The sequence below is a fragment of the Punica granatum genome, chromosome 8, assembly GCF_007655135.1.
Source record: "Punica granatum isolate Tunisia-2019 chromosome 8, ASM765513v2, whole genome shotgun sequence".
Lineage (NCBI taxonomy): Eukaryota > Viridiplantae > Streptophyta > Magnoliopsida > Myrtales > Lythraceae > Punica > Punica granatum.
In genome coordinates, this window is record NC_045134.1 from 23,661,608 (window position 1) to 23,684,720 (window position 23,113).

Genomic DNA, 23,113 nt, shown 5'->3' on the forward strand with positions numbered 1-23,113 from the left:
GCCCAACATATCGCCTAATAACAAATTGCCTAAATCGTTAGGAGTTGAAGATAAAAGATAAACGGCAAATGGAAGGGAGATAGTTTGACGGGTAAGCTAATCCACACAAGAGTTCTCTTCACTATATGCATGCCACATTTCTTATCTGGAAATTCAGAAAGTGCCCATGGCTATGAGGTTTTGGGCCTTACGAGAATCCATGGGTATTTGGGCGAGAGGTTTATGTCCGCGCACATTCCTGCCTAGGGCACCTGGTCCGACCGAACAGAGCTTCTCCGCGGTAGCGTGTGGGTTGAGGTTGCCTGGACCCTGATCCGTAAAAGTAATAGGTGGCACTCTAGATCGAGGTGGAACCCATTGTTGGGTCGTCCAAGCACATATGATCATGTCTGGCCTTGAGCAAGATCACAATTATCTGGCCGGAGATTTCAACTAGTTTTATTCAGTTTTCAAAAGCCTGGGCAAGAAAGAGCTGGGAAGAGCGATGAGAGGGCAAAGAAGAAGGTTTACCCGATCAAGAAGAAGGTTTATTATTGTTCTAAATATTTAAGGCTAGTTTTATTAGAGGTTTAGAAATAGAAACGGAACGGAATTGAAATGAGGTGGAACGGAAGAAATTGAAAACATAATAACAAAATTTCCTTTTCTGTTTGGTTTAATATGAATCGATATTTCACTCCATTTACTTCTATTTGGTTCTTTGCCCGAAATCAGAATCAATTTTCAAAATCTGATAATTATTTGTAATATTTCTAATAAACAAATAACCAGTAATGTAGGCAATGATTATTCATATAACATATATAAAAAAATTCAAAAAAATTCTTAAAAATTTACAAAATTTAACCAATAACTTGTTGCGAAGTAAAAGATATGAATAAAATTTTTCTTTGAGTTCCTAGAAAGCATGGAAAGATTCTCCAGTAATTATTCGAAATATATAAACAGTTGAAAAAAAGTGGGATACTGACTTATATTAATATTCGAGATGTAGAATATCTAATGAATAATTCGGTTGCTCCATTTATATATTTCTATTATTCAATTAAAATTTCAGCCTAAAATTATCTATATGAAAATATATATATATATATATATATTTTTCCATTCCCCTTCCTCAGCCGGGGGAATTGGTGATTCCCATATAGTGGGGAGTCGATTCCCCAAAACTACGGAATTGGTTTTCGATTCCCTCAGCCAAACAACTGCATTCGGAATATTTCTTCTAATTCCAATTTTCCTCTTATTTGAAACGAACGAAACGGACTTTTATACTCCGTTTGATTTTGCAATCGGATTTTAAATTTTTAACTCTAACTTTAACTCTACTCACTACACGATAAAAATCAATTCTTCAAAGTAAAAAATATGGGGCTCATACATAAATTCACATACACCTCCATTATGCTCAATTCAATTTTTAATACTAAATTCTCTCGATTATTCATTACTTTTTCACACTTTTTTATCATAATTCAACAAAACAATCGTTACATTAATGATTCTATATGTGATCCGATCCTTTCCACGTGTATATATGCAACTGCTAATAAAATTGCATTGACATGCGCTGATCTGTGTCACGGATTATGCATGCATTTTGCCGAGCCACTTACACGCATAATATATTTACCCAATTGTTCTTCCGTCCAATTAATAGTATCTTGGACGACTCGCTTAACAACGACTTCACGAAGGCGAGAGCTGCGAGATGCCATTGCCAAGAGTTATCTCTTCAAGTACAACTACCATCATCACTATTGCCTCTTTTTTTTTTTCCTTTTTCTCCAACTCGTGTAACATTTAGTATTCGAAATCTCAAAATCCATGAATAATTTAAGTTAACCGAATTGGTCCATTAAAGGGTAAAACTTTCACAAACGCATATTTTTACCGTTCACATAACTTAAATCCGACACATCATTTAAAAAAAATAAATATCGAACCATTTAAATCAGTTTATTTTGATATGATATTGATTGCTCAAGTTGCAAAGCATTTGGGGTCTATTCATACAATAAATATCCTGTGGCTCCACAAACAGCCTATAACCAGGCCAATGTGGAACCCTCCCCACGAGATCGAGTTTGACAAAAGGTCTCCATCGATTGACCTCTTAATTGCGGCACTTTCGTCCAACACCACGAGGAATTCCTTCACCTTCCCATCTGAGATGCCGATGCGGAATGACCTCATTTGACCATCAGCACGTCTTCGAGGAACTGGGAGAGGACCTCGATAACAAATGAGCCACGGGACGAAAGATCATATGTCCTGCCTTACGCCTCTAGCTCTAAGAGAGTTTTTTAATGGAACCGAGTAATAGTAAAATGGTACAACATTTAGACACGCTTGATTCTCAATAATAAACATTCAACGTTGAACCCGTGCCTGATTTATCAAACTCTATCGAGTTGTTTGAAGTAGCTGACATTTATGCTTTGTTTGGTTTATTAGTGTGATTTTAAAATCACATTTTAACTTAATTGTACCAACAATAAAACAAAATAACTAATGCAAAATCAAATGATAGGTTCAATTTATATCACTTTTTTTTTCCACAACAAAACAAAATAACTCATACAAAGTCAAAGGATGGATCTCGTACATAACCATTTATACAACTCTTTTTCAAAATTAAAATCTGTTTTTAAAATATTACTTACAAACTAAACGCAATATTAATAATTAAGTTATTAATTGTGTTTCTAAAACAGAAAAAAAAATAAATAAAAGGGGGAGAGAAAAAGCTATCAAGAAATTCATAGTTTTGACTTTGGCGAAAGATCAAGTTGGTCAAGCCACATGCCATTTGATTCCTTGCCAGCTTTCACACTGGAGTCTCATCTCATCCCCAACTTGACCATATTTTAGCCCTTGGTCCGACCCAATAGTTTCGGGATCAAGTTTGAGAGAAGCAATTAAACTATTAAAATGCTAACTTCTTGAAATTTCTTAATAATGATATATACAAGCATTAAAAAAAATAATCTCCAAACTCCAAAGATCCAGCAATAAATTAAGCCAAGCTATTGACAAAATAGAATAATTCTCGAAGTGCAATGCATGAATTTCATGTTTGAACGTTTCCATTTTCTGAAATATTAATGGGGGAAAGCACATTTTGTTGACTAAGTAATAAGGATAAATTATTTTTTTTTCCTTTCGTTTGGGCATTAGCCCCGTTAACTTGCCAAAAAAAAGGATAAATTAACCAGAAAAAAAAATTATAAGGACAAAGAACAAGTTGTAGATGAGAAAGAATCGACAGTTCAAGACAATTACTTAACCGAAATTAATTCTTATTATTGTTGATGTTATTATTGTTACTATCATTCTTGTTATCGTTATAATTATTAATTATTTTAAAAACATATATAATGAGAAAAATAATCCTTATTGCCAGCTAAGAATAGACCATTGACCTATACGCCTATTGACTCCCTGTAGAAGAGGTCAATTTTCAATTAGAAAAGAAAGGCAAATTAGCAATTGACAATTTAATGGCAAATAATGGTGGGTCATATCATTTCAAATTAAGCGGCAGGCCAGGCAAAGTTTATTGGCAATTCAAAATCTAGTTATACATACATACATATGTATTAAAGGGTCAATTTATAGACGACTATGGATGTGGCATGTTGGGTTTCAGTGCTCCGATAGTGAGCGTCTTCTCATGTTCCGCCTAATTAAATGAGGAAATTAACTTGATATACTAAAGTAATACTGCGTTGTTGGTAATTGAAAAGTGCAACTTGTTATCATAGACTGAAATGATAATGGATAAATTGAAAAAATAAAGTATAAAATGAAGAAAATATAGGTTTGCAAGAGAGAAAGACACTTGCTTCATAAAATGGAATTTAAAGGCTCTCAACCAAGCATAAATGAAGCACACTTGTGCTCCTCGTAAGTAGAATACACACGTTTTGCTATATTATAGTATATCACGCATCCTTTTACTATAAAAGGCTAACTTAATATATAGTTGAATGAAATGAAACACGAAGTTAATAGGACAAACATGCACTTCTTGGATAGGACGTGACATAGTCATTTCATATCCTCTATCATATCTTGGAAATACGGTCACTGCCACCTACATTTCCTGCAGAAAATCCAAATTATCACACCTTTTTGCCTTTTTCCCATGGCATTCAACTACGCAAAAGAAGAAAACAATTCAAAATTGTTCAATTAAGCCCCTAGCTAGTATAACAACCAACTTCCAGAAGAAAACAACTGGAGGAGGCTTTTTATGAAAAAAAGGTGATAGTTTGGGCGGTGATTCTTGCAATTACCCCGAAATTGGACGTGCAAATTGCAAGGCAAACAAATTGTCGGCAGGGAGCGGGACGAAGGGCAAACTGTTCATTTTGGCGGTAGAAGGATGAGAGAAGCGCGGCTCTACTTTTGTATGGTCCGTCCCGCCTAACGGTCAAACGAACTGAGCCGCCACTAACAGTGACGGCGTTAGCATAGCCCCCTGGCTCTCCACCTCCCACTTACGTCTTACGTACACAATTACACATTGCATGAACTGCCGCCTTCGTCACTCCAAATTCCACTATTTCCAAGCAGGTTTATAATTATCCGCTAGACTCGGGCCAAATTTTTTTTAAAAAAAATTATAACATACTTTTGAACTATTATAACTTACTTCACGGATTAACTTAGGATACAAAATAAATAAATAAATAAATAAGTTCAATAAAATATATAAATATTTCGTATGGCAGTTCTTTTTTCCCTTTTTCATATTTTCTCAAATATTACCAAAAAATTCCGCTTTTAATTGTAAGGATACACGTGAGTCTAAGTAGAGATAGAAAAAAAAGAGAAAATAAATGCAACTTCTTAGTGGTATACGAGTGAAATTTAATTTTGCTTTCGAGTAATTTATCTCGGTGTGTACCGTCGGGTGTTTGGAAGCCTAATTCATCTCGATTAATTCAAAATCGAACCATATGGGTCCATTAACGGGTATAGGTCTCCCATTTTTTCAAGTGAATTTTGTTTGCTTAATGATTTATTAAGCTAAAAATAAAAGGAAAATGTGGAAGCAAAATTGATAAATATTAAGGTGAGGAGCATGGGGACAGCCATAGAAGGAGTGGAAGTAGCAAATTTTCAAGTGGGAGGGGGGAACAGTGGTAACGTCCACGGACAGCGTACGTTGGTCACGACCCGACAGAGATACCAGAAACAGAGTCATTTCTCTTCTTTTGACAGAGCAAGAAAACAGGGAAAACTAAACGAAACGATACGAAACGAGAATGGTCAAAGCGCTTCGCCGGGTGGCTCCGGTCAATGGTTGATAAACTCCTTCCTTCTCCCTCCTTCCCCTCCTCCTCCTCCTCTATATCTCTCTCTATATCTCTCTCGTTCTCTCTCTTCTTTTGAAGAAACTGTCCTTTCTCTCGCCTCCCGCCCTCTCTCTGTGCTCTCTGTCTCTGTGTAGTGTCGGGTTTTGCTGAAGGGTTTTGGAAAGCAGAGGATTTTGGGTCGGTTGGTGTTGGATTTTCGATTCTGAAAGCGTGAGCTTTGTTAGTCAACCGTCTGTTCTCTGCTGCATCAGAACATCTGCTCCCAACCTTGGTGGAGAACATTAATGGCGGTGAGTCAATATCTCCCTTTGATTTCTGCTCTGAATTTGGATCTTTGACTCCTGCTCAAAATTGCCATTTTCGGCGACCCATTGACCTTTACCGCCTCCTTCGTTTCACTGGCTTTGATGGGTGTGTGATTAATGATCTTTGGGGGATTTCTTGATCTAGAAACTGAGAATTTGGTGATCATTTACCTTTTTCTTAAAAAAAGAAAAAGAAAAAGAAAAAGAAAAAACATTCTCCGATGAGACTATGAGGCGTCCTCAGCCGGTTGGATGAGCTCAATTCCCGATCAGCCGTCGGTTTGGTTCCGTCCACGAGGTATTTCTAGTGAGTTTCAAATGGGAGCTCATCTGCTCCACATGGTCTGGTGATCATTTGATTAGATCCTTGAAGTGAACTGTTGTTAGTTTTGATGATGACATAGAAAGAAAGGGAAGAATAAGGAAAGGTTAGAAAGCGTCAGTTTGGTCCCTTTCCTTTTTCTTTCTGGGCAATCAAAAAAGTGCCTTCCTGGTTTGATGGTCCTGAGGGATTTTGGTCTTTTTACCATTCTAAGAAAGGTCCTCATTGTTCCCCTGTTACCACTACAAAGTTTAGCCGAATTTTCCCGACTTTGTGCCCCGGATCTTCGTTGGGTCGCTTGCCCTGCTTAGAATTCAGGTCCGGGATGATGTGATGTCAGATGAGAAACGGTATCTAGATCATGAGCAAGGATGTGAAGTCACAGTTTTCTGTCTTAAGAAACTTCATTGTATTAGAAGAACAGGAAAGAGTCAGGAATTTTCTCGGACAATGTTCAGCGGTCATAGGCCTCACGACTCCAAAAGGCTTCTTATTTGTGATGATAGACCCGATTGAGAGGACCCATCATTTAAGATTTTCTCCCAAGTTCCATAAATGTATATATATTTTTTTTCGGTTACAAGGAAGTCTCATAAACTTAGTAGTTCCATATATTTTTTGGGGTTTACTCAATGTCGATGTTATCTACGTCCATATCGAATTTCTTGGCTTTTGATTTGTTTGGAACTCTCTCTTTAAGATCTTAGTTCTAAGTAAATTGGGGTTTATTATTTCTGGAGATGTCGAAGAAGTTTTTCTTGGCAGAAGGATATCATTGTTAAATTATCAGAGCGTGATGATCTCTTGTTGATGTGCAGCATCGTTCACATGTACCAAAGTTCGGCAACTGGGAGAACAGAGAAAATGAGCCTTACACGGCTTTCTTCGATAAAGCAAGGAAGGGAAGGGGTGGGGGCAAGATGATTAATCCAAATGACCCGGAAGAGAACCCCGATATAGGCGGGGGGAAGATGATTAATCCGAATGACCCGGAAGAGAACCCCGATATACTTTCATCAGACAGTATGGCTCCAGCGCAAGCTCCCCCTCCTCTTCCTCCTCGGCCTCAAGCCGACCCGGAGGAACCAAAAGGGCACGGGACTGTGCCTGTTAGACCGGTGCATGAACGCAAAATAAGCAATGAGGGTAACCCTAAACAGTTTGCCACGGACTCCCCCAGCAGGCCTACAAGTGGGGCCAAGCACCAACTCCATGGAGCCCGCGGGGCCAGCTCGGGATCGGGAGATCAGTCCCACAAGAGCGTTGTTAGAGGTAGTGCTGGATCTGACCACAGTATCGAAAGGTCGCCGATCCACCAGCAGGCAAGGATCTCGGGAAGAGGGAGCAGTTCCCCCTCGTGGGAAGGGAGAGCGGCCCGTGATAATATCCATGGGACCCCCGGACGGTCCCGTTTTAGCGGGGCTTCTCGAGGAGACGAATTGGTATGTACTAAACTATCCCAGTTTCCTATATCTTGTCATACTTCAATATTGTTTTGTGTATACAAATCCTTGCAATAAATACGCATAAAATGGTCTCATGTTCCGTTGTTTGTGCCCACTCGTTTATCTATACTTAATGCAAAATTTCACGTAATATCAAAGTCATTCGAAATTATATGCATTTTGATGGCACTAATCCATTAATCATTTACGTAAGTAACTTTGAATTTTGATTAGCAGCTCGACAAAGGTTCTACTGTCCCAAAATTTGGTGAATGGGATGAGAATGACCCTACATCTGCCGATGGCTACACACACATCTTCAACCAAGTCCGGGAGGAGAGGCATACTGGAGGAAGAAATGGGCCAGGATACGCCGAGTCACCTTATAGACCTGCAGGCGGGAAGAAAGCTCAGAGTAGTGGCTGGAAGGTCTCAATCTCTTACCTATCATATATTATATGACCTCTATCGCGATCCTCTTTCCTACTTATAATCTAACATTTGCTTTACTTGTTCTTACCTTGCGTTACAGATTTGTTGCTTTCCTTGGGGTGGAAAGTAGAACAAGATGGCACAAGATTTCGCAGATTTCATCAAGTATGCTGCGTGCAGTATCATGTAAATACGACTTATATTCTTGGCAGGATGCTTTATTTAAGGAGTCCAGTCGATTCCTAGAGCTCATTCATTCATCATCGGCCTCCACCATCTATTTGTGTGTTTGTTAAATCATTTTAAGTTTCCATGGAAAGACATTGTTAAAGCTCATTCCTCTTCTCTTCTTCTGCATTGTCTAGTTCATATTGTTGATGTACTAAAAACCTCCAATTTTGCTCAGGAAGAAAAGGCCGCATATCCTGTTGCGTTCCCTTACATTATGTGAAAGATTTTACTTCGACTTGGGACTCCGAGAAAAGTTTCCCCTTTTTCGAAACACTCGATCCACCCATTGTGTGTTTAATTGGATGTTGGACTATTACGGTGAGATGACTTGTTAAATGACAAGGAACTTAATCGAAGACAATATAGTACAGTGGTACATAGGCTCGTCTGATAAATAAGAAGTTTCATGTTCAATACTTATTATAGAATTATTGTGTTTCTTCATTAATTATTAGAATTTATATTTCATTGTATGGATTTCTCTTATAATCGAAATGACAAGGATCTTACAAAATAAAACTCATTTGTTAGGAGGTAAGTAATCCTAATGAATCTCATCCCAGAAATAACATAAAGAATATATATATATGAGAATATAAGTAGTGGATTTCATCACTTATTAATTTAAATCGGTTGAGTAGCGCATGAACTCATCTTCAGTCCAGTTGAAATTTATAACCGAGTATTACTCATCATACTCAAAAAAGGAAAAAAGAAAGTTAAATTAGAATAAATCTTGCAACTATTCAAATACTTTGCTACTCATTATTTAACATATGGTAATTTATTCACCCCAGAAAAAATGGTAATCTATTATTTTCATATATATATATATATATATATATTTACATTTCTGCTAAAATAAAAACCATATTATTCTTTCTAAAACAAGTGTGAAAGTGTGCACCAATAATCGATTTATTTGGCGCTCAATATATAAATGAAATTATTTTGAGAATTTGTAAATACTTATATTTAATAAATTTCATCATTACAAGTAACATATTTGTATTTGATTCATTTATATCATCTGAAATAGTTCAAATAACTTTATTAAGAGTATGGATTATTACGTCAGATATCCTACGATATCACTGGTTTTTCAAATCTATTATATGGTTTAAAAATTACCCAGCAAGGCCCATGATTTACATTTGATTCCAAATCTATCTTGACATTAATTTCTCTGTCAATATTTAATGGTGTTGCTGATATGGAACTTAACTGAGCCAATTCCTACCACTGTGGCCTTTTGTCCTAAGATAAATCTGAGAAAAAATTAAAATCATGGGATAAATTTGAGAAAAAAAATTAAAATCATGGGATGGGTTTGGAGTCCACTTACGTTTTATTGATAGATAAATTGATAGCGTGATAGATTTGGAACAAGATGTAAACCATAGGCAATTTTGAGTAATTTTTAAAGTATTGAATAGATTTGATAAATTGGTTATATCATGATATCTCTGACGTAATAACCCCTTAAAAATATCATAGTTGTTAGAACTGGTGCGCGTTCATAAAAATAAATTTTGATTCGAAGTCCTACTTTCATAGATTAAAATAATAACTTAATAATAATAATAATAATAATAATAATAGTAATAGTAGTAGTAATAGTAGTAATAGTAGAAAATATTTTACCCAAAAATAATAATAGAAAATAAAAGGTGAATGCCTTAAAAAAAACATATAGATATATAAGAACATTAAATATAGGAGGCCGAAGGCCGCGGTTTCGGATAGAAAGAGCGTGTGAATTGACTTTTTGTCCATTCATATATATATTTTTTATTTTTACTTTTTAATATATATATAACATAATCGAATAAAAATAACCGCGCAATCGAGAAATAAACTCCACAGTCCACCGTATAACATATCTTCCCCTTGCTTCAATTATAATTTATATATATAACGCAAAAGAAAATTTATCAAGAGATAATATTTAAAATAACTAAGATGGGATATGAAATCTATATATAAGCGGAAGAGCGGAATTGTGGGTGCTCCATTTGAGAATCCATAGCTTATGATAAAATGTCATCGATTGCTTGAATCACTCCATTTGATAACCCTCAGATCCAAGTGAATTGATCTTTCATTTTTAGTTGGGTAAATTACAAAAAAAAACCCAAATTTTGTAAAATGTCTCAATTTTGTCCTAAATTTTGTTTTGTAACAGAAAAAACCATAAGTTTTCTAAAATGTCTAAAAAATGACCTCTGTTATAACTTCCGTCAACTTTTGCTGCTGATGGTGGGTCCCTTTAACAATCCACGTAGGTCATGCTGCTGATGGTGGGTCCCTTTAACAGTCCATGTAGGTCACACGTAGGCAAAAATTGACGGAAGTTATAACGGAGGTCATTTTTGAGACATTTTAGAAAACTTATGGTTTTTTTTGTTACAAAACAAAATTTAGGACAAAACTGAGACTTTTTACAAAATTTGGGTTTTTTTTTTGTAATTTGCCCTTTTTAGTTAAATGAACTTATACTATATTTTATTGATGTCATATTCAACTAATGTTAAAAATGTGTCTAGGTTATTTGTATATAATAATATAATAAATTATTTTTGAAAAATTAACAGTTTCATCAATAATCGGAAAAAAACTCATTGAAATACATTATATGCTTCAAGTTCAATGTGCTAAATTTTTTATAAATACCCGACAAAATTAATTTTATATATTATCTCTCTACCTATGCTTACATATGACAAGATTACATTATCTCTATAGGTATATTATTCGCTTTATATGTCTACAGTACGTGTTCGAGTATTGTGATCATGGTTTTACTTATGTTGCTGCCTTCTTTTATATATTTTTATTTATATTCATTTGTAAGTCACATGTGTTGATTATTTATTTTATAAGAAAAGATGAAAAATTACTGTGCAACATGTGGAGTTCAACTGGTATTTATAGACACACAAAAAGAAGGAGAAGAACATTATGAATAATTGATGCTCCTTTGCCCAATCCGATTGGTCATTTCTCAATTATTACCAACTGCGTTTAATTCCTTTCTCCTATTATTTATTTATTCATTTGACTATGAGTAAACTAATCATTTGATCCTTAATGTTGAAGTGACCATCAATTTCATCCTCAATCTTTCGTTACTATCAAAAACACCCTCAATGTTACACTTCCCTGAGTTCCCCCCATCAATTTAGTACTTAATTGCCGTCAACCTGCTATTAACGACATTAATTAAAACACTAAAAATAAAAAGAAAATTAAAAAATTAAAAGAAATAAAATCAGAGAGGCGAAATAGTCGGGGCCCATGAAGGGGCGAAATAGTCCTAAAAGCACTTCGACAAGGCTGGCCTACCATGAATGCAGACGTAAAGGAGCTGGTGCAGAAGTGCCAACACTGCTAAGAATTCGCGAATTCTACCCACCAGCCTTCCACTAAGCTATAGCCATCACTTCACTTTGGCCTTTCGCTTAATGGGGAATCAATATAGTAGGACTTCCACCAACACTAGGCCAAAAAGGGTTTCTCATAGTAGCAACTGACTATTTCTCGAAATGGACTGAAGCAGAGGCAATTGCTTCGATTATAAAGCAGGTGGTCAAGAGGTTCGTCAAGCACAACACATATGCCGGTTTGGAATACCTCGAATTCTCATTTGAACTCAATTCGACTCAAAGGCCTTCGGAGAATTTTGCAAAGGACTTAGCGTAACAGAAGTTCTCTACAGTGGCGCATTACCTGTCTAACAGGCAGACGAAGGTCTCCAATAAGACGCTCATGCACGACATCAGAATGAGGGTACACGCGTTGGAAGGACACTAGACAGATTAACCCCATAACGTGCTTTAGTCATACAAGACTACCTTGAAGAAAGGAACATGACATACCTCATTCAGCCTAGTTTATGGCTCTGAGGCTATTTTCCCAATCGAGATCGGGCTGAGAATGCGTAGAATACAAAGTTTCGACAAAAAGGAGAACTCCACAGGACTAAAACTGGCATTGGACTGTATTGAGGAAAAGAGCCTGGAAGCTGAAGCCAGGATAATGAGGGCGAAAGAGTGGGCAGCTCGCTATTTCAACAAGCGAGTGAAGCCCTGACACTTCATCATGGGAGATTTACTCCTAAGGAAAAACATCTTCTCGGGGAGGGCAAGTAATAAGTTGACTCCTAAGTGGGAAGGACCATATCAGGTCGACAAAGTCTACGGCCCGAGAATGTATCTACTAAAGGACATGGAAGGCAAAACGCTATTGCACCCTTTTAATAAAGAGCATCTTCGCAAGTATTACCAGTAAAGGGGTACGCGCAAATTTAAGATTCTGAGCATTAGGTTTATTTCATGCATGATAGATTTACTTCAAGCATTTTACGTTTTCCAATTTCAATAGCTCCTTGTTGAGCCAGTCTAGTATTGTCCATGAATAAAGTGCGCGTTTTTCCCAACACCGCATATTGATAAATTATGCATGCATTATTTCTAAAATGGCTGCCAACTAAATCACCACGGTTTCAATTAAGAGACTGGCCGAGATGGATCATCCAACCTCTACTCGCCTCTAGTAATTCCATCGGACTGGTCGAGACGGAGCACGTTTAACCTCCACTCGCCTCCAATCATTCTATTGGACTAGCTGAGACAAAGCGACAAGCTCTGCTCGCCTCCAATCATTCCATCGGAATGGCTGAGGTAGAGCAACAAGCCCTACTCGCCTCCAGTCACTTCGATATTGCAAACTGAGACGGAGTGCCCAGTTTTCACTCGACTCTAACCATCCAGATTAATTAATAAGAACGGATTGTCTAAGGCTTTATTCGCTTTCGACAATTTCTTATTGTTCTATTTGCCTAAGGCAACATAAATATTCCATATATTTAATTAATCTAGTCGAGTAAAAGTTCTATTTTCCAGTCCCAGCGACATCTGTCTTAAGTTATGGGAGACTACGACTTCAAGTTCAAATCATGAACAGTGTCAAGATCGATTACATTGTCAGACAAAAGCAATAAGGGTGTCCTGATTATAATCGCGCCTAAAGTAATACTTGAGTTAGTTGATCAAGTTTCTAGGAAATATCTGCGTTTGACAAGGCCCTAACATGGTAGCAATCGATTTTCTACCTTGATGAGGAGTCAAGAAAAGTCGAGGAGTTAGGGAAATTGCGAGAAGATGAGACGCTTCAAAATTAAGACTTGTAAAAATCCTCATGAGTTCATTACAATAACACCACTAAATCATGAGGGAATGAAAGGGAAAACAAAAATGAGTTAAGCATCAACATGAGGCTTGCTAGTTGCCTCGATGTTGACACGATCTTCTTCAATCGAGACGAGGGGAGTGGCCTCTGAAATTCCCTCACTTGGAGTAAGAGGAGATGACTCGACAACTTGAGCAGAAGAAGACACGGCCAGACGCATCTTGGGCCATATGGACTTCTCAAGTGGGATGTTAAGGCACTTCTCCAACGGAGGGATGGCCAAGAACAAACCCATGTCTTACCAGACATAGTCCTAGTCATGCTTTTTGAGCAGTTCCTCTCTTAGAGCGCTAAGACTCTGGAAAAGAAATTGGGCAGCTTGCAGACGCAGCTCGCGTCTGTGTTCGTGCTTGATCACGTCTCTGCTCCTCAGCTTCTTTCAGTGCGATGAATCGATCTCTCTCCATATCGTTTAGGGCCTTCTCTAGCTGCTCCACCTCCTTCTTCCAGTGATCGCGTTCCACCTCGAGTAAGGCTTGATCGTTGATGCACTTATCAAGCTTTTACTTCTTGACAAACAGGGTATCGTCGAGTTATTTTTTTCCTCCAATAGGACCGCATTCAGATGATCCTAAGCCTTAGCAAATAGTCTGTCGGTCTAATCGAGCGACTGTTTCATGGCTCGCTTTTCCCTTTCCTTCTCATTTATCTCCTTGTTGAGCGACTGGATCATGTCGCTCAGCTTCTTCACGTCGTCGCGCAAGCCCTGGATGATTAGTCCATCAATCCCTTACTATTGTATGATTTGGAAGATGGCAAAGCATTACTGCAACAAAAGGCAAAGTATGGTGCTATTCGAATCACACGAGAATATAACTTCAAAAGATAATGAGGAAAGTAGATACTCACGCACTTACAGTCGACAATGAGGACGCGCATTGTATACTAGCGATCTGTTTCCCCGATTCTGTCATTGATGTCATCGAGGATGACAGTAAATCGAAGCAATTGAGTGGCGACTTCAGGATCTCTGGAGTCGCTCTTGTCAGTGACATTCCAGTTTGAAGGAAGTTCAAGACGCTTCCTCGCTTCAGCACTATCTGATATGATGTCTTTTGTCGTTGCGCATTCTGAGCTACTTGGGGCAATGGCTTTAGTTGGTCGAGGGATTCTAGAGGTCTCCTCGATTTTGAGGTCAACCACCTCTTCATTTGTGCGCGACTAAAGTGCAGCAGGGGAAGTCGGTCTATTTGGGGCAGTTGTACCAACCTTATCCCCAATTTGAAGGCTGGGCTCCTTAGCCAAAGGGAAGAAGGTGGTCTTCTCAAAGCCCGCATCTTCGTCCTCGACCTCATCAAAAGCGTCATCGAGCTGTCGTTTTCTCTTTCGCGACTCCTTCATTAGGTACCCTTGGTTAGGGGAAAAGGTCGCCTTCCTTTAATCATCATCGTCATCAGAATCAACCAGTAAATACCCGAATCCATAGTTGTCGAGGGACTCTGAAAATAAAAATTTGAAAGTACATGTACATACCCAATCAACATCGCCTCGACTTGCAAGAATAAGTTTAGCCCTGATTAAGTTGGCCTCGTTGACCCAAGTTGTTGGATTCAACGGGTGGAACCCTTCAGGGAAGCGTTTCTTCCACTCCGCGACTTCGTGAGCTAGAAGACGCGACGGCTTGTCGAGAAATGGACCCCTTCTCCATGACCAATCTTTTCGCGAGATAAGAAAGTAAATCTTCTTGCAGACAAAGCTTGACTTCTTATCTGTCGTGATGATGGGAGAGCCCATCACATTTGTACGCGCCTCAAGAAAGTACATGGCGTTATTGCGAGCCCCTACATTAGTTAGCCTGAAGTAGTGTCTGAACATGACTAATGACTACATGTAGCAGCAACGTTTGCAACATGGTTGTTAGAATCGCGATTCGAATCGTAGAATCTTACGATTCTACGATGCAAGGGGTGGTTACCGATTCCGATTCCATGGCATGAATCGAAAAGATAGAATCGTGACTGAATCGCGATTCGAATTGCAGAATCGTAGAATCAGACCGATTCTACGATTCTAGTTTCAACCCAAAGTCATATGCCCCCTCTCTCTCCCCCCTCATCTCTCTCATTGTGCAACAATATTGCTCATCGGTTCTCTTATTTTATGAAAAGTTTAAAACTTGTCTCCTGACTGTAAGTGATAGGGATTTTGAAATTTTCTGGAACTGTTTCGAATTGAGTTCCGGCCAATTCCTGATTGTCGTATGGTTTGAGATGATTTAGGCTGAAATTTTTTTGACTTTTTTAGATGCAAAGATGATTCCAAGAAGGAATAGACCAAGAAGAAGTTAGGGAGAAAAAACAACTTCGCCTATAATATCCGTGACCACGGTACTATGTCAATTTTCATTTGAGGTTTATCATCGTAATAAAAAAATTTCATTTGAGGTTATTGTAGTGGGAGCGCTCTCTCGTGAAAACTAAACACCATCTGATTTTGACGAACGAAATAGAAAGCAACAAGATTTATCATTTAATGTTTACTTCTACTATTTCTGACATGAGATTTGGTATGTATATATATATATATGCTGTTTTTTTAATTTTAGGTAGAATCTTACGATTCACGATTCGATTCTACGATTTACGATTCCACGACCCTCAACCGATTCTAGGTAGAATCGCGATTCTGACAACCTTGGTTTGCAATAGATGAAAAATGTAAACAAGACTCTGAGAGCGTGAGGGGTTAACTGAGTGGGGGCAATCCTATAGTATCTTGCAATCTCGAGGATAGAATCGTGGAGGGGCCATTGCAAGCCCGCCTTTATCTGATAAGGGTAAACGAAGATCTGGTCATCTCGGGCACTGGTGGATGCTACATAGTGGCTGAGCAGTTCGAGGCCATCATCGTAGTGGAGCATTCCCTCCGCTACAGCATCGAAGAATGACAACTTCCGGAGGCAATTTACCAGGATTAAAAGCTCATATGAAGCGGTAACCTCATCCTCGACTCTTGAAGATGATCCTTCAGCCATTGTAGTTACAGGGAAGACAGTGGAGACGATGATGCAGGGATGCTCACGGCGGAGAAAGAAGGAGAAAGCTTGGGGTTATAGAGGATAAATGGTGGAAGAATATTGAGGAATCGGTTTAAAAAGGAAGAAAGAAGTAAGCGAAGCATCGGAACATGCTATGGGTAATTATGACACCTTACGCCCCGCGTGGATAATTTCGGAAGACGAAGTGACGGCTGATAGTTCCTGACGTCACATATGAAGTAGAGACGACGTGACTATCTGACGGTCAAGGGGCATGTCCATTGTGTTTCTAGTGGGGTCCTGTGGGCCAGAACACACCATATTGATACCCCTATTGGCGATCCGTGTGCTCGCATCTAAACTAATCGGGTGCTAATGCGTGTCAATGTGTTTTCTTCGTGGACAAGTCAGAAACCAAACAAGGGGCAAATGATGGATCTCGGGCTCAGAGACCCGAGTCCAGGCCCATCATGCAAGTCTAATATGCTGGCCCATCAGGCCAAAAGTAAGCGACGAGGCCTAACATGCCCAAGCCCGTGACTAGGTTGGGCCCAGGCGATTATCTACAGGACATGTAGCATTATCTTTCTTGTTTCCTCAGTCAGAATAGTTCGTATCATCAAATATTCATTGAATATATTTATATTCGAGTATCTCTGAAATAGCCCCACATATCCTTTCTCCTATATGAGCATGTCAGTATGTTATATATGGTTAATGCAATATTGAAACAAACCCTAGATTGACTTAAGCATCGTAGGGAGAAATCGAGGAACCCCCTCGACGTCTTTTCGTGCAGGTTAGCTTGGAGTGTTGTTCGAGCAGATCAGATCGTGAATACCATCAGGACCTAAAGCTTGGATCCTGACTCCATCCAACAGGAAAATAGGTCCGAAGTCTTTCATAATCTCAAAATTCAACTTCTCGGGCACTAGAGTGATAATGTTGGAATTTTACCTGCTTTAATAGTCTCCCTGAAGAGAAGAAATCCAGAACAGCATCCAACACACTTTGTCCTGTGACTTCACATGAGCTCTGGAAAAATTCAACGAGAAAATCCATCAAGGCCTGGGGACTTTGTTCTTTGGCATACTGAACAGGACTTCTTTAACTCCCTATCTGGTAATTTCCTCCTCCGAGAGAGAGGAGATTCGGGAGCCCGTTAAGTTGTGCTGCATAATGGATGCTACTCGAGTCGAGAGGGAGAGGATGAGACTTGAGGATTAGAGGATCCTAATAAGTTTTTGTAGTACTCCGCAGCCTCAATTTTGACATCATCATCAATTGCTTCAAAATGGCCTCCTCCAGACGTGCAATTTCATGTGATTCAAATGTTTGGGCTCATCTTCGGCCCACGAAAGAATCCGTTTCAAGAAGCGGGACCGACCCGAGGACCCGGAACCTTTACCAACGTTTGGCGTAAGCCCTCACGTTTTAATGCCCTCTGCCGACCCGTTTCCCCCCGGGCCCCACCCGATCCCGGTCCCCCACCTCCTCCTCCTCCTTCCCTGTCAATGTCATTCCCCCCCCCCCCCCCCGTCCTTCTTCACCGAGTGAGCGAGAGAGGGAATATATGGCGATTTGGTGAATCCCCTCTCTCTCTCTCTCTCTCTCTCTCTCTCTATCTATCTCTGTGTCTTGGTATATATTGGTCTCTGATCGGCTCTTCTGAAGTTGAGACCGGATCGCTCTGCTATCAGGCATCGGATTGTGTAGGTACGTTTGCCGGAATTCACGTTGCCCCTCCGTCCGTCTGACTTGCTTAGTTGCTGTTGCCGAACGTCTCCCGGATTCTTCAAAATTCCTGGTTTTTTCTCTGATTTATTCGTACTCCGGTGTTATCCGCCGGGTCCGTTGTGGTTTTTGGTGAGGTTTTTGGGCTCGATCATCGGATATTATTATGTACCCCTGGCTTCTATCTTGTTGCTGGCTGTTGCGGCGGTTTAGTACCTTTTGTTTCGGTTTGAATTGAATTTTCTAGAATTTGTAGCTTCATTTCTTCATTTTACTCATTCTTCTACTTGACGGGTTGAAGGAGTGGAGAAATTTCAGGGGAAAAAAAGATAGATTTTTTATTTTTGAGAACATCATGATCGTGATTGGAAGTTGTGCTCTGCTGTGTCTGGCTTTTGTAATTGGACTTTGGTGGACTTTTTGGTCGCTGTTTTTGCTGATTTTCTACTTGACCAAATGAAAAAGTGGAGGAATTTCGAGGGGGGGAAAAAAAGATGGAATATTGATGTTAAACATCATGATCGTGATTCGGACTTGTGGTCAACCGGGTTTGGCTTTTGCAATTGGAACCGATCGGGGAATGGCGTCCTATTGAAATATGCTGCCAATTGGATTCTATAGTTTTAGGACAAACGTAAAAACTTGATTGTAAAGCTAGCTTGCTGTTAGTTATGTTGCTTCTCTTTTTCAAAGGTGTGACCGGTTGAAGCTAATGCAAAAAGAAAATATAAAAATGGGAGCTCTGCTCCTAAGTTTAAGAAAATTAGAGCTTTTGCATTTAAGAGTTCCGTCACATCTTATAGTGAAGTAATAGGGGTGAATATTTTGATAATTTGTGTGATGGTATCTTTTTCTGTGGACTATAAGAAATTTGTGAAGTTTCACGTTCAACCAACTTAAATATCGAGTTTAGGTGGATATTTTGATAAGGCATCTTGGATTTCTTCAAAGTGACAAGATATGCTTGTTTGTGGCATTTTCTTTGCTGTGGACAATAAGAATTTTGAATTTGCTTTTACATTAAGATGAATTTCAGATTTATAGAAGGATTCAGATTTAATTTACTGTGGAATCAATATATGTTTGGTGCTTAAATTTTAGAATGCTAATGTACTTTTCAGTCTGATGATTCTCCAAAGGTAATGTCAGATTGTTCATACAATTTAGTTTGTAATCTACGCATCTTTGAAGCTTGTACGTATTTCTACTGTTCACTATTATTCTTTCAAGAAGCATTAGTGCCAAAGCGAAAGAAAAGACTTAAGTTGGGAAGATACCTTGTACTGTTTAGTTGATATCATCTGTCCATTGTAGTGAATGAATAGATGATTACTAGGAAAGTGCTCTCCCTTTTCTGCAAAGTAACTGAATATCGGAGGGGAACTTTATAATCACCTTTTCTTGGATATGTATGAATTTCAGGCTTTAAAAAGTTGCATTCAGGGAGCATCCTTATACAATGAGCACTCGGGCAGGGAGGAGTCCTCCATTGAGAGGTTATCGACGTAAGAAGACATTACTGAATTTAGACCTTAACACGCCACCTGTTGAAAATCCAGAGCAGGAAGGCACCTCTACTCAGGCTACACCTCAACCGGTCAATGCGATAACTACAATTGATGTTGAAGCAATTGATGATGATGATGATGTTGTGTTTTGCTCTCCTAGTGCTTTTGCTGAGGTACCATGCTTGTCATCTCTTCTTTTCTATTCCACATTGCTTATATGTCTTCTTCATCGCATTGCCGTTCTAAGTGCTTTTGGTCTCTTTGATGATATCAGGCGAAAAGCAAGTCTCAAAGGAACCGTGGAAGGGCCACTATTGTGGATGTTGATACAGGTAATGAAGATTTTATTTTAATTTATTTTTTTTCTGAGTTTGGCTATTGGCCAGTGATCTTCTTTTCTTGAAACATGTGCATGTGGAAACATAAGTCCTTTGTCTCTGAGCCTGCTTGCCCTGAGCATGATTGGTAATGATGCATAAGTTGGTAATTTGTAAGATTTCCATTATGAATAATCATAACCTTTGCACATAACTTATTGAAGCGAGTTGCTGTTATCATCTTTACTTAGGTTAAGAGCACTTTAATTTTTCCCCCCGGGTGGTAATTGACAAGTATAATTTTGCCCTTCTAGGTGCAAATGACAGTACTTATTCTTAGTTGTCCTATACTTTGGAATTTAATTTGTTCTACATGGACGAAAGGTATTTGATAGTTGATTGTTGCTAAAATATATGGGTCACTGATTTTTGTGTCCGCCTAAAGTACAGCTAGTTGAACAATGTACCCATCGAAAGGTTAGATATTAACTTAGATTTTCGGTTAATCTATTTGGATTGTAGGCTTTTTCTTTGACTGCTTATCCTTTCACATCGTAGTCCATGTTTTCTCTTTTCATAATGGTTCTCTCTACTGTGTCTCGGTTATTGCAGAAGCAATGACACATGGCAACAAGAGAAGAAGAATTCCAGCAGGCCAGCCTTCTATTGATTGTGATCACTCTTTAAATTTGGAGGGCAGTGGGAACTCTTTGGTAATAATCATATTAATGATTGGCCTTTCAGTAATAAAGTAGTACATGTTATCAGTTTGATCATTTTGTTGTCAAGTGATTCCTGTTGGAAAAATTATATTTATCTTTGTTCATGTCGATCTAGGGGAAGTGAAATTCTAGTAACCTTGACATACTTTCATTTCCTCACATAGGAAAGAACATGCATGCAAATGGGTCACCATTTTTTACTATGACTGAGAAGATGTTAAGTTTGCATGCTTAGTTGCATAGTAGCTGATGTGATGAATGCGACGGTTGTATCGCACAGGATCTTATCATATGAAAACCTGTCTGATCTTTCGTTTGCTGGGACCTTTCTTGTGGAAAATGTGCTTGGGGATATACGATTGCTAGAAATATCTGATTTTTAAATATTGTTTAGATTACTTCTACTTTCAAAAATTGTTCTATGATGATACCAATTTAGGCTGACTATCCCCAAAAGCAAAGTATGTTATCATTGCATTTCAATCAACGGTGGATACATGCTTTTGTATTCTGTTTGTCTTTGCCCTTGTGCCTCAATGTGCATCCTTCACTCTGTTTTGAACTTCCTAGTTGATTCAGAGCATAAATTCTTTGTTCTCAATGATTTCACATTCATCATGCTCAAACTAATAGGAGCTTGATTAGTGAATATTAGCTTGTCCTTGTGCTCCATGAATGGTTTCTTGTGTACATTTATGCTATTGGCATGGAAAGTATTTAGATGATCGGGGGATAAATTTTAGCTTAAATTGGTAGGTAACTTGTGCATGCATATACACGTTTCTCTATGTCTCTTAAAAATGACATTATTAGATATCAAAGTTCCATAAAACGGGAAGCTTATTTTTAAAAGGTATTGATGGAGAAGCCAGCTCCTCCTCCCAAGGAGCCCACCTTCACTTGTCCAATCTGCATGGGTCCGCTCATCGAGGAGACTTCCACAAAGTGTGGCCATATATTCTGCAAAGCCTGCATCAGGGAAGCGATTGCTTCTCAAGCAAAATGCCCTACTTGTAGGAAGCGTGTGACCGTGAGGGAGCTCATCAGGGTCTTCCTACCTGCTACCAATTTAGTATGATCTATGCTCGGTAAGTTGGAATTTCTTAGCACTTCAAATATGCAGTATTGTCATTTAACAGAAGTGAAAAGATTTCGAAGTACCTTTTTTCGAGTGGGGAAGTTTTGTCAGTTGTATATGAATACACTCGCTAAACTTTCGGACGAATTCAGGAAACAAGTCCAGATAGCGACTTTTGAAACATTTTACTTGAGGACAACAACGTAGAATAACTTTGTTTATCTATATCATGCAACCTTAGCTTTCCCAAGATTAGCTCTGTTTATTGCTCCAACTGTTGGTTATTTTGCTGATGGCTTTTCTCCTATGTCAGGGTGGACAAGCTGCTTTGAGCTCGGGGAGGGAATTGGCACCGTTTTTCTTGCATCAGTTGGACCGAAACTTAGTCCAGGCATCAGATCACCATTGTATTGTTCAAACTGATGTATTTGCAACATAGTTATTTCTCATGTGAGACTTGATACAGTTGTTGGAACCTTCTGTCTCTGTTATTACTTGAACTCGTTGTTAATATTTAGGCCAGTGACCAGTTAGTCCGAATATTTGAATTTTTTTGTTAATATTTTTTATATGCATCTAGAAACTAAGCTGAAATACTTAAGATTTTATTGATGATCAGGGTTTCTTGATGCAGAACCAATCGAATCATCGCGAATATACAGGATTAGGATGCTTTCGTGGAACTTCAGTTTCGGAAAAGAGAAGCTCTGTTCATCACTCGAATATGTCAGTCACTGCTGATACTTTTGTGCTTCCCATCTTTCAGGGGTTCCATGAGCACGGATATTGAAGTTCTTTCTCACGTCAGTCGAGCTGGAAAAATATTCCGGACATTAGAGTTTTGGTTAATGTTCACTGGTGACATGTTCATAATACCGGAAGTTATTGAAGACAAACATAGTTTAATTAGCTGTTAGCCTAACACTAACAGAATTTAGGGGACAGACAACAAACACACACACACAACATAAACACCGAGACACAAAGCGCACACGGTTCTAAACCAAACATGATTAGATTATTCATCTTAGTTCATTAGATGACATAACTACTCGACCCAGCTCCATGGGCTCTCCTCTCCACACCGTTTGGGTCATGCGTGATCACCTTCGACTGCATTTTGCCCTACCTCGTCGATCCATGGCTCCAAGGAACCCCGATCCATGGGAAATGAAATGGCCAGAAGCGGAAGAAGTGCTGTGGGCTGTAGACTTCGCCTTTCCCTGGTAAGTCTCTCTCACCTTCCATTCCCTGGAATGAAACTGCCACAAGGAGGAGAATCAGAGCAAGAGATCGTTTAGCAGCTTTCTCCATATTCACTCAACTCTCCTTTTCCTTCCTGCATCTTAGTCAGGATCTTGCCCCCATCTTATAGTGCCAAATGCAGTGATGATGGAATCTTTTCTTAGCTCGGTTAAGAATTGGTATTAATGCCAAAATGCATGGCACAGTCGACAACTATAGT

At 38.9% G+C, this 23,113-nt stretch overlaps 2 protein-coding genes across 4 annotated transcripts; both read left to right on the plus strand.

The window, feature by feature from the left end:
* Window positions 1–5,239: 5,239 nt before the first annotated feature.
* LOC116215832 (RPM1-interacting protein 4-like) lies at window positions 5,240–8,272 on the plus strand. Of its 3 annotated transcripts, none has more exons than XM_031551606.1 (4): window positions 5,240–5,617; window positions 6,773–7,396; window positions 7,634–7,828; window positions 7,932–8,272. In XM_031551606.1, the coding sequence occupies exons 1-4, from the start codon at window positions 5,612–5,614 to the stop codon at window positions 7,959–7,961; spliced, it is 855 nt and encodes a 284-aa protein (XP_031407466.1). In that variant the 5' UTR covers window positions 5,240–5,611; the 3' UTR covers window positions 7,962–8,272. The 3 variants fall into 3 exon arrangements, with proteins under 3 accessions (XP_031407466.1, XP_031407467.1, XP_031407468.1); XM_031551607.1 differs by having other exon boundaries at window positions 7,637–7,828; XM_031551608.1 differs by lacking the exon at window positions 5,240–5,617 and adding an exon at window positions 5,679–5,930.
* Window positions 8,273–17,817: 9,545 nt separating this feature from the next.
* On the plus strand, window positions 17,818–22,260 carry LOC116187870 (LON peptidase N-terminal domain and RING finger protein 1-like). The gene is made up of 6 exons (XM_031516867.1): window positions 17,818–18,005; window positions 19,446–19,704; window positions 19,806–19,863; window positions 20,461–20,561; window positions 21,424–21,658; window positions 21,962–22,260. Exons 2-5 carry the CDS (start codon window positions 19,483–19,485, stop codon window positions 21,646–21,648), a joined length of 606 nt encoding a protein of 201 aa, XP_031372727.1. The 5' UTR covers window positions 17,818–18,005; window positions 19,446–19,482; the 3' UTR covers window positions 21,649–21,658; window positions 21,962–22,260.
* The last annotated feature ends 853 nt before the right edge of the window (window positions 22,261–23,113 follow it).

What these genes read in the sequence shown, in the direction of transcription:
- LOC116215832 (XM_031551606.1), top strand. An exon ending in CTTCTCGAGGAGACGAATTG is followed by an intron (nt 7,397 to 7,633) that starts GTATGTACTAAA and finishes AATTTTGATTAG; the next exon opens with CAGCTCGACAAAGGTTCTAC. An exon ending in CTCAGAGTAGTGGCTGGAAG is followed by an intron (nt 7,829 to 7,931) that starts GTCTCAATCTCT and finishes CTTGCGTTACAG; the next exon opens with ATTTGTTGCTTTCCTTGGGG.
- LOC116187870 (XM_031516867.1), top strand. Translation starts at nt 19,483, where the DNA reads ATGAGCACTCGGGCAGGGAGGAGTCCTCCATTGAGAGGTTATCGACGT. An exon ending in CTCCTAGTGCTTTTGCTGAG is followed by an intron (nt 19,705 to 19,805) that starts GTACCATGCTTG and finishes TGATGATATCAG; the next exon opens with GCGAAAAGCAAGTCTCAAAG. An exon ending in AGGGCAGTGGGAACTCTTTG is followed by an intron (nt 20,562 to 21,423) that starts GTAATAATCATA and finishes TATTTTTAAAAG; the next exon opens with GTATTGATGGAGAAGCCAGC.